The 10,592-nt window shown below is 45.2% G+C and overlaps 1 protein-coding gene across 1 annotated transcript; it reads left to right on the top strand.

Annotated features, from left to right (window-relative positions):
• The first annotated feature begins 1,101 nt into the window (after positions 1-1,101).
• Positions 1,102-2,979, top strand: LOC125548137 (basic leucine zipper 2). Its single transcript, XM_048711815.2, has 4 exons — positions 1,102-1,926; positions 2,014-2,104; positions 2,204-2,330; positions 2,457-2,979. The coding sequence occupies exons 1-4, from the start codon at positions 1,388-1,390 to the stop codon at positions 2,621-2,623; spliced, it is 924 nt and encodes a 307-aa protein (XP_048567772.1). The 5' UTR covers positions 1,102-1,387; the 3' UTR covers positions 2,624-2,979.
• Positions 2,980-10,592: the final 7,613 nt, after the last annotated feature.

Below are 10,592 nucleotides of genomic sequence, written 5' to 3'. Positions count from 1 at the left end.
CATTTCATCAAACGCCTCGCTTGTGGGGGGAGCGGCACCGTTGAGCAGCATCGCCGGGGCACCTCTTTCCGAGGCGGAGTGAGCGGATGAAGCAGGCGGCTTCTTTGTAGACATAATCCTCTTCCTCTTGCCGCCGGCGGCCTTGGTGACCTTCTCCACCGTCGGCCAAGATCGCGCAGCAGCGTTGGAGCCCGGAGCGCAGGCCTTCGCGGCGGGGGCTGCCGGATTCCCGCCCTGCACGACCACGTTGCCTTGTCGCTTGCGGCTAGGCGCGGCGTTAACTTGGGCGACGGCGGGGCCGACATGGCCGGCGATGAGATCCGCCCGATGGGAAGGAGCGTGCGCGACCTCGACGGTGATGGGGGACAGCAGGGAGTCATCCATGACGGCGAAGGACGGCCAGGGAAGATGCGCCGGAGCGTGTGGTGGCGGGGCAATGGTGGTGGAGGGTGGGTGGGTGGGTGGGGGGGGGGAACGGCCGTGCGAAATGTCCCTCCTGCCAAATCTCGCTGCGGATAGGGGCCGAACTCGGGTCATCCTCCTAGTCCGTGAATCTAGAGGTTGAGGGAGGTGTTTTGCCGCGCCCCGCAAAAATATTTGTGAGCCGGGGCGGGATGCGGGGTCTGATCGGGCAGGTTTTCCCGCCTCGACCCGCACTTTGGCGGTTATTTTGCGGGCCGGGCCGGGAAGAGGGGTCTGCTAGAGTTGCGCTTAGTAACAACACAAAAATTGCTAAAGCTTCAGAGTCATCATGTGACTCTGAGTAAACACTGTGCTATTCCCTGTCAGTGGTTGGAAATGGAACGAAAAGAAAACAATACATTTGTCATGTAAGGTGATATAATCTGAGTAAATGCAAGTTTATGGTTTGCTGGCTCTCAACTGCAGTTATGCTCACATAAGAGTAGAAAGACATATCTTTGGCATGTAAGCTGATAATAGCCTGAGCTTTTATATGCTTGACCTCTTTTGTACTCCTAAGCCCAGCTTCGCTCCCGCCACTTCACCTTGTAAACACCAGCTGGTGCTAGCTGTCCTTCTGGACTCCCTCCCCTCGTCATGTGACCCCCCTCCCCACCTCGCTCTCTCTCTCTCTCTCTTGCTATTTCTCTCTCTGCGCGCAGGCATACCACATTCCAAGTCGCTCCTCTCTCCTCTGTCCCGATTTAGCTCAGCGCCGAGCTGAGCCCCCACGCCGTCCATTCGCCCATTGTTTCCGCGGCGGCGGCGGCGGCAACGTGAGCCAAAGCGAGGGCCGTACAATTTCCGGCACGGCGCGGCCCGAGCCTACATTACCGCTCCAGCCCCCGGCGCTGCAAAGGTTTGGGCGCTGCGCCATCCATCGCGCCCGGCGCCGGTTGGTTGATTCGGGGGCGCGGTCCCGGCCATGGCGCAGCTGCCGCCCAAGGTCCCCGCCATGGCGCCGGCCTGGCCGGACTTCGGGGGCGGGCACCACCACAGCGCCCACGCCCACGCCCGCCACCACCACCACCAGCGCAGCCCCTCCATGGGCGCCTTCCTCGCCGCGCCAATGCCGCCGCTCCCGCCCCCCGCCCCCGCGCAGCAGCAGCCGTCCTGGGTCGACGAGTTCCTCGACTTCTCGGCCGCCAAGCGCGGCGCGCACCGCCGCACGGTCAGCGACTCCGTCGCCTTCCTCGAGGACGACAATGCCGGCGTCGCCGGCGCGCACGAGTTCGACCGCCTCGACGACGACCAGCTCATGTCCATGTTCTCCGACGAGCTGGCCCCGCAGCGCCAGGCGCAGGCCGCCAGCGCGTCGTCGCCGTCCGATCACAACAGCGTCAACGACGAGAAGCAGGACAGGGGCGACGCCGAGGAGGCGCAGAGCGACTGCAATGGCGACGACGGCGCGGCGCCCGGGCAGCCGTCCTCGCCCGCCACAGCCGATCCCAAGCGGGTCAAGAGGTGATCTTTTGTCCTTACACTCCTCCCAGAATCACGGCAATGCACAGCTCCGAGAGGCAGAATTCTCCAATTTCTCTACACTCGCAGGATCCTTGCAAACCGGCAGTCGGCGCAGCGGTCGCGCGTGCGCAAGCTGCACTACATCTCGGAGCTCGAGCGCAGCGTCACGTCGCTCCAGGTCCGTCGAACTGTTCACATTTCGAGCTTGGTTTCCTCGCCTCCAAAGAAAAACGCCATGAATTTGACCTCGAACCCGTATGTGCTCCCTGTTGAGCAGACGGAGGTGTCGGCATTGTCCCCGCGCGTGGCATTCCTGGACCACCAACGCTCGCTGCTGACGCTGGGGAACAGCCACCTCAAGCAGCGCATCGCGGCGCTCGCGCAGGACAAGATCTTCAAAGACGGTGACCGCCATTGCCACCCCTCGCAATTACTACTATTTCGAAATTTCTCACCGGCCACCTTCCGAATTCAATTCGAAACAATCTAGAACCGCTTTGCTGACTAACTCTCTGCGCGCGCGTGCTCAGCTCATCAGGAGGCACTGAAGAAGGAGATAGAGAGGCTGAGCCAAATCTACCAGCAGCAGCAGAGCCTCAGGGACGCGCAACCCCCGGCGGACGGCGACGGCCCCCCGGTCCGCGGCGACGACAACGACGGCCTGATCGCCGGCGAGGGGACCGCCGCGGCCTCGTGACCGAGATCCGGCCCGTCGGCCTCAGGACAACCGAGTGTTGTCGCTGTTGTTAGGATTTGGTGCACTGCATTCATTGGCTTGGGTTGGGCTTGCATTTCCTCGGGGTGTGGTGTGATTGATGTGTATGTAACTCAGCCTGTTCATGCTGCTTATTTGTTCATTCTTGCGTCCTCCGTCTGCTCCTGATCGCTCTTCTCCACTTCCCCTGATCTGTAATTTTTTTCTCCGGCATTTTGGGCGAAGGTCGTAGCTAAGGATTTGTAAAAACTCGGATTGGTTGAGGTCGAGTGGTTCCATTGCTTGGCTGGTTTCCTTGTATCTTCTGGTCAGTCAATCAAATGCAATGTTTTCTCTCATATGCAACCGTGGCCAAACTTGTACTCCCTCCGTTCGGAATTACTTGTCGCAGAAATGGATGTACATCCATTTTCGCGACAAGTAATTCCGAAAGGAAGGAGTAGTACAAATATGGAGTAAGGTTCATGTGTAGGTGCCTGGCTGCTTTACATTGATAAGCGGATTTATTACGGTGTCACATGCGGGCAGGGCAGGTGAAGCTGGGGTGTGAAGCGCGAACATGCGAGGGGGGGCATCTCATTCCTTGCTGTTCCATAACAGGGATATTAAAACGCAGTGACAGCGAGGGAGGTGCCTTCCTTTCGGTGCAAGGGAAGGGATAGGCATGCATGTTCCTCTGGGTCACGCGCATGTGCGTGCCTGCCGGCTGTACCGTATCCGTAGCCGCCGGTGCAAGTTACCCTGCCACTGTGCCAAGAATTTTGGACAAAAATCCAGGGGTACCCCATACCACTATGCCGAGAATGGATTTACTGGATTGCGACTCTCCCTCTTTTTTTCCGGTGAGAAGACTAGGTTTTTCACTTTTCTCCATTGTACTACAGAATAGACTGCTCTGTTTTTGGACGGCTGGCTAGGCTTGCAGTGTCCTAGTACAAGTGCGCAACAGCTACAGTACAGTTCAGAGAAAGAAGAAGTGCACAACAGTAACAGTTTTGTCTTGAAAATGAGACTTCGCTCCTTGTCTAGTACATCGGCAGTAACGGTTCAGAAAACAACGGCAGCTCCAGGGATCTTCAAATCGCGTGTGCTTTCACCCGCAAGAAGAAGAAACCTGATGTGCTTTAACATGCACCGCCAACAAATGGTTGAGAAACGGACGTTTACATACCGCAGCGCTTATCGTTACTGCTCTATGATATGTGTGACCAGGGGGTGCTGAAATTTGATGTGTTATGCTCTTTTTGCTGTCTTTTTTTTTCTATAAAGGAGGATAACCCTCCACCTCTGCATCGGATGATGCACAGTCATACATTATCGTGGTATTCAAAATCCAACGGTCGGACAATATCGACCCGAAAAGTAAAAAAGAAAACAGGTCATGTCCCACGCGACGGTAACTTCACCAGACAACCACTAACCTGATGATAAAAGAAAAACACACAACTCGTGGACTAAGCCTTTAATAAGGAATCATCACACATGCATCGATGATGACGAGTCCAACCCAGGGACAGTCACGGGATTTTCATCCGCAAAGCAAATCTTATATCCACCACCTTCAGCAAGGGAACGGCACAGGCGCACGTCGACATAGGCACATAGCCTGATTGGAGATCTAGTGTTCCCACCGGAGTGCGCATACTCGACGTTGAAGTCGCCTCTACTATCAAACACTTGTCCAGTTACCGACACCTCGCTAGCCAGATACCGTAGGAGGAGAAACCGGAAGATAAAGACATGCCATACCGCCTCGCGCTCCAGTCACTGTCGCACCACATTCGATCCAGCAACAACAGGCAAAACATGACGCCTCCGTCAGAGCCACCATGCAGCACATACCGATGACGGGCATGACCTGACATCTTCGTATGAGATGTCGTGCGTAGCACCCGCCGGTGACTGGCATGACTTGACGCCTCTAGAAGAGACGCATGTGTCACCCGCCGAGCCGCATCAAACCCGGTCTATTGGTGAAGGGGGCGTCCCATACTGCTGCCAGCCTCATAGAGGTTGTCATCGCCGTGAGACCCAGTCTCTGCTTCGTCCACACAAACATAGAGGCCTCCACCAACGAAGAACCAGGGTCGCCGCCCCAAATGTCGAACTCATGTGTCGCCATCGGATGACGTCACAATGAGTAGATCACAACCAGATCCCCCGTTGCTTGATCGGCCATAGTGCTGCCACGCAACAGCCGCAGGTAGCCACCACCATCCCGCTGCACGCCGTTGTCTGCCCTGCTCCGTTGGCCTGCCAGCCTGAGGAGTCGAGCTACAACGGCGTCAGCACCGCTGTCGGGCCAGCGCTACTTACCCTCACAGTAGCGGCTACTTGGCCACCGCCAAAGGATCTTGGCGTTGCCGCCCCGGCGTCCATGCTCCCATATACGAGGCCGCCGTCCAGGGCCTCCCGCCGCGCACCAGCCGAAGGCCTCCTACCGCGAGATGAGATGCGGAGATGAGGCCCCGCCGATCGCCATCCGTCGCGCGGGGCTTTGTCCGGCGGCGGCGGGTGTTAAGGTGGGAGGAGAGGCAGGGGCGGCGATGGTTAGGGTTCGCCTGACCATCGTTTTTGTTGGATGTCTTTGATTCTTCCATAAGTATGAATCTTTCTTTTGGCTAAACTATGCCTTTTCCTCAAATAATATCATCGTATGCCTATGATCTCTTCAATACTTTGCAAGCTCATTTTTTAAGAAAGGGATTTCTGCCCAATTTCATTAACGAAACAAATATAGATGTTCACAACAACAAAAAAGATTAAAAAACATAAAAAGAGAGAGGATCACGAAAAATGTATACTTATGACATACACAACGGACATGAGAACCAAAGTAGAGCAAGCTTTTCCGAAAAAGCAAAGAAGAAGAACAAGCTACAAGCCTACAACCCTACAAAACTAAGTCGCATTACCAAAGTTAATAGCTATCGGATTAGGCCAACAACACAAAGACTATCAGCTTTGGCCCACGTTGCAAAGACGGCTAACAAATAGCCCACATTGCAAAACCCAAATTATGTAAGGATGATGAACAATCATATAAGGGCCCAACATTAAAAATACGATGGGCCTACTGCTCCAAGGCAGGTACATAAGCCCACTAACTAGAGTCATCCTATTCAGTGATGGCAAATCCCGCAAAATCTTTTTCTCACTTATTGCAAACATAGCCGCTACTCGTGTGTCGGGCGACCTAACATGGGTCGCCTCAGTAGTGCAAGAAGAACGATCGGGTTCCAACTATTTTCTTTCTACTTTTTACATTTGGTTTTTAATTTTTTTTTGTTTGTTTTTTTCTTTTCATCTTGTTTTTTTTTGCTATTTTCTCTTTTTAAATTTTTATTTTTCCATATGTTTTCTTATTTTCTCCTATCTTCTAATTCTTATTCTTTGTTCACAGTGGGCTTAAAATGTCCATCATGTATTTGAAAATTGTTTTTCTGTATTCAAAACAATGTTCCTCGTGTATTTCCAAAAATATTTTGGGTGTATTTAAAAAAGATCTTGAAGAATTCCATTTGAGTATTTGAAAAAGGTTCATCATCTATTTCAAATAATGTTCATTTGTATTTCAAACAATATTTAGGGTGTGTTGGCCAAACTTTTCAAAGAATTTCCATCATATATTTACAAAAGAGTATTACAAATAATGTTCATCATTTGTTTTAAAAATCATCACATCTTAAAAAAAAGGTTCATCAAGTGTCTTAGCAAATTTCATTGCTTATTTGAAAATATGTTTACCTTGTATCCGTAAAGCATTTAAAAGATGTTTGTAGTGTATTTACAAATGTTCATCATTTAATTCCTTTTCAGCTTATTGTTTATCTACTTTTTATTTCATTTAAAAAATAAGAATTAATATCTAAACAATGCACTTTTTGTAAACTATGTTATAAACTTTTCAATCACATGAACTATTTCCTAAAAATAAGTTTTTTTGTTTAATCACGTGAACAGTTTTGAAAACAAAGTAGTTTTTTTAATAAAACATCACCATTTTGTTTAAGTGAGTTAACAACAATTCTTTAATTATATGAACGTTTTCTTGAACCTGCAAAAAATGTTTCCAAACAGTATGTGATTTTAAACACGCAAACCCTTTGCGAAATTGATGTATAATTTTCAAATATCTGAGCACCCTTTTAAATTAGGGGGTTTGAAAAATCAGTTGTTCAGTGTTAAAGAAATGTAGCTGCAAATTTTTAAAAAGTTGACTATTAAAAAAATATTTCATCAAATATCTGAATAAATATTAACATATATTCGAATAACAATGATCAAAACATGTGTTTGAAAAAATAGTAATCGGGTATATGAAAAATGTTTAAACATGTATAAAATAAATGTTTCAGATGTATACAAAAATATACAATGTGCATGGCATAAAGTGGATATCAAAACATGTATTTGAAAAAAATATTAATCATTTTATTTAAAAAATGTTAATCGTGTATTTAAATACTGTTAAACATGTATAAAACACATCTTTTTTTGTATATGGAAAATGTAGACATAAAACATAAATTAAAAAACCCTCTTATTTTAATGTTTCATATTTTCATATGCATATGTAAAATATATATGGAAAATGTATATGGAAAATGAACAAGTATAAAATTAATGTTTCATATGCATATGAAAAATATACAAGATGTATGAAAAACAGAGTAGAAATCAGAAAATATATTTTAAAAATATGTTAATCTTGTATTTAAAAATGTTAAAGATGCATAAACAATGTTAGTGCAGTGTTAGAAAAAATTTGACGGAAGAAACTGTTGATAGCATTTGAAAAAAAAACTATCAGCACATATATGGGAACAAATGTTTAAAAAATATTCGAAAAACAATGTTCAAAACATGTGTTTTCCAGAAATGTTAATCATGAAATATGCTAAACATATATTAAATAAATGTTTCGGATGTAGACGAAAAATGTACAATTTGTATGGCACGAAGTAGACATCACAATATATATTTTAAAAAAAGTTAAGTATTGAATTTAAAAATGTTAATCATGTATTTAAAAATTGTTACATTTTTATAAAAAAATAACATTGTGATGTATATGAAAAATGGAGACAAAACATACATGAAGAATAATCGTGCATATACCCAAGAAAAATAATTATTTGCTAATTTTTTTTGTAAACTTATTACAAAAAGTTTTAAACAATGCAAATAGTTTTAAAAAATCTTCACATATTCACAGAAGTTGTTCGGATTGTGTTTGTTGGTTCGATGAAAAAATTCAGATATTGTGAGAGAAGTTGATGGTTTTTGAAAAAAAAGTTCACATATGTTTTAAATATTAGTTATTTATTAAAAATGTAAATGCTTGACTAGATTTATTTATGTACACTGTAAAAAATGTATGTATATTTCTATAAAAGTTTATGGCTTTTTAATAACTGTTCTCATATTTTAAAAAATTGTTTTTTTTAAATAAAGATTGACAAGATTTATGTTCATACAGTTTACCCAAAGAAAGAAACTAGAGAAGGCAAAAAAAGAAACAGAGGGGGGGGGGAGGAGGAGGCGACATAGTAAAAAAAAGTACCAAAAGAATTGTTGAGAACTAGAAGGTAAATTAAGTCTCAAATAAAAACTAAAAGCCAAAGAAAACCAAATAGAATAAATAAAATACCGTAACACTTTTGAAAAGCTCAAATGGGCTGACCCATTCCTTCCCCTTTAAGATTTAGGGCCCTTACCTATGCTTATAGCCGCGCCCATGTCATTTGGCTGGTGTGGGACGAGCTCAATAGCAAGTGCCTCAGCTGTTTTGTGCTTTGGCTTTAAAAAGCTGTTTTTTGCTATTTATTTACTATATATTTTCCGTTTTCCTTTTTAATATATTTAAGTTTTTCCTGTTTATGTTATTTTTTTATTTCCCCCCTTTTGGCTCCATTTTTCAGTTTTTACAACAAATACCTGAATATTTTACATTTGACATAAGAATATTTATTTTTAGAGACATAACACAAGTTTACATATACACGAACATTGCTCTTTATGTCACCAGTCCATGATATGAACATTTTTTTCTCAAATATTTGAAGAATGGTTTCACGTATTGGAACATCTTTTTCTAATGCATGAGTATTTATTTTCAAATAATTTTTTTGTACATGTGCACATTTTTCTTTGACATTTCAAATGCAGTTACAAAACAATTATATAGTGAATATAAATCTCAAAAAATAGCAAAAAAAAAGGAAAATCATACATGTTAACGGGCAGCAGTGCGTTATGCTTTCTTTCGGGTGTCATTTCCGTATATGGCACTTAAGGTGACGTATACGACCTCTCTTTAGCGCCTTAGGCAACAAATATCCAGGGACAACATTGGCACAACCCAATAGCTTCACATGTTTTATATTTTAGAAATATGTTATTTAATTGAATGTAAATCTACTGTTAAAATAAGTTTAAATTTGAAAAGCCATATATTGTGCAAACAAAAATTATTCGTGTACCCCAATGTAAATGTACCCCAATGCAATGAAATGTCCTATTAAAATTTGTATATAAAATATATTCATGTATTTTTCAAAAAAATATTCATGCACATCTGAATGCTGGTTCATATACTCTTAAAAAATTTCAAGTATTCTAAAGAGAAAGTAAAAAGACAAAAAAGCTAGAAAACAGAAAAAGGAAAATAAATGAAAGAAAAACAAGAAATAAGAAAAATATACCACAAATGGGCCGGTAGAAATAGACCTGACACGAGTGCTCGTATATTTTCTGAATTTATTGCATGCTTTCTGGCACTTTTTTCTTTCAGTGGTAGTGGTATAGCTTGTCTGCCGACTACAAGGTGTGTGTCACGGCTTCATCAATTTCTAGGTTTGCGGCTCAGCCTCAAAGGTGCCCATAAGAGTGGGCGTACGTTCACAAGGACAAGCGTCTGTGCGTCTTGTGAGCGTTTGCGCCTATCCCGTGTTTCTCAAAAAATGGCCGGTTTTACTTTGTATGTTTATATGTTTCATTTCACAAAATGGCGTATAACAGGAGTGGCCCATCGAAGACAGTGTTCCCCTAAGACCTTGTACAATACAAGATGCTAAGGCCTTGTACAATGCAAGATGCTAGGAGAGGTGCTTAGTAAAATAAACTAAGCTTTTCTTAAGCACCGATGATTATCTCTATATGAGGGGTGCTTAACTAAGTGTGTACCTTAAAAAAACCGACTTATTTGTGTAGGCATCTCCTCTAAGCACCTTGTATTGTACAAGGTCTAACAGGAGATGCTTAGAGAAATAAATCAATATTTTTTTAAGTACCAACACTTATTTTGTATTGAGTAAAAATAAGCACAAACTTGTTTTATTTAACTATAAGCATCTTGCATTGTACAAAGCCCAAACGTTCTGCTGCTGTTTGCTGACCCTTGCTGTGTCACTCATTGTTCAAGTCAAGGTGCCGTGAGACCGTCCAGGCGTCCACCGTCGGCAGCAAACAGGGGCCATGAGCCCATGACCAGCCAGGCACACCAAGCATGCGCGCACCCGTAGATCGATAGATATGCATCCGGCATCATCATACGCGAAGGAATCCTTGTGGCGGCGCCCGGCGTCCGCCCGTGCACCCGTGCGAGCACTGCACCGAACATCTTCGATCGTGGCCGGCCGAACGGTGCTTCCATGTGGCCATGCTGGTCACTGCCAGCGGAATTTGGTCGCTCCGGCCCCGCCGCTTGGATGGTAGGAGCGCCGCATTCCCTGCAGAACACGACGGCCTGACGACCACACCTTCCGGCGCCTGTGCGGACGGACCCCCTGCGATGAATGCCATTTCGATCGAACCGACAGGCGCACGACGAGCCCTTCGCCCCGATTCTGCATGCTCGACGACGGCCCGCCCCTCGGGATGATCCAATCGCGATGTTACAGACAGTCAGACAAAAAAACAGACATGCGAGAGAGAGAGACTGGGATGT

The sequence above is a fragment of the Triticum urartu genome, chromosome 3A, assembly GCF_056163025.1.
Source record: "Triticum urartu cultivar PI428250 chromosome 3A, HENAU_Tu73, whole genome shotgun sequence".
NCBI classification, from domain to species: Eukaryota; Viridiplantae; Streptophyta; class Magnoliopsida; order Poales; family Poaceae; genus Triticum; species Triticum urartu.
Note: the sequence above shows the minus strand (reverse complement) of the source record. Positions and strands in the feature narration are given on the sequence as shown.

Excerpts from the sequence above, each read along its gene's own strand:
- LOC125548137 (XM_048711815.2), top strand. The coding sequence starts at position 1,388 with ATGGCGCAGCTGCCGCCCAAGGTCCCCGCCATGGCGCCGGCCTGGCCG. Across the intron at positions 1,927-2,013 it reads GATCCCAAGCGGGTCAAGAG|GATCCTTGCAAACCGGCAGT; the intron begins GTGATCTTTTGT and ends CTACACTCGCAG. Across the intron at positions 2,331-2,456 it reads GGACAAGATCTTCAAAGACG|CTCATCAGGAGGCACTGAAG; the intron begins GTGACCGCCATT and ends GCGCGTGCTCAG.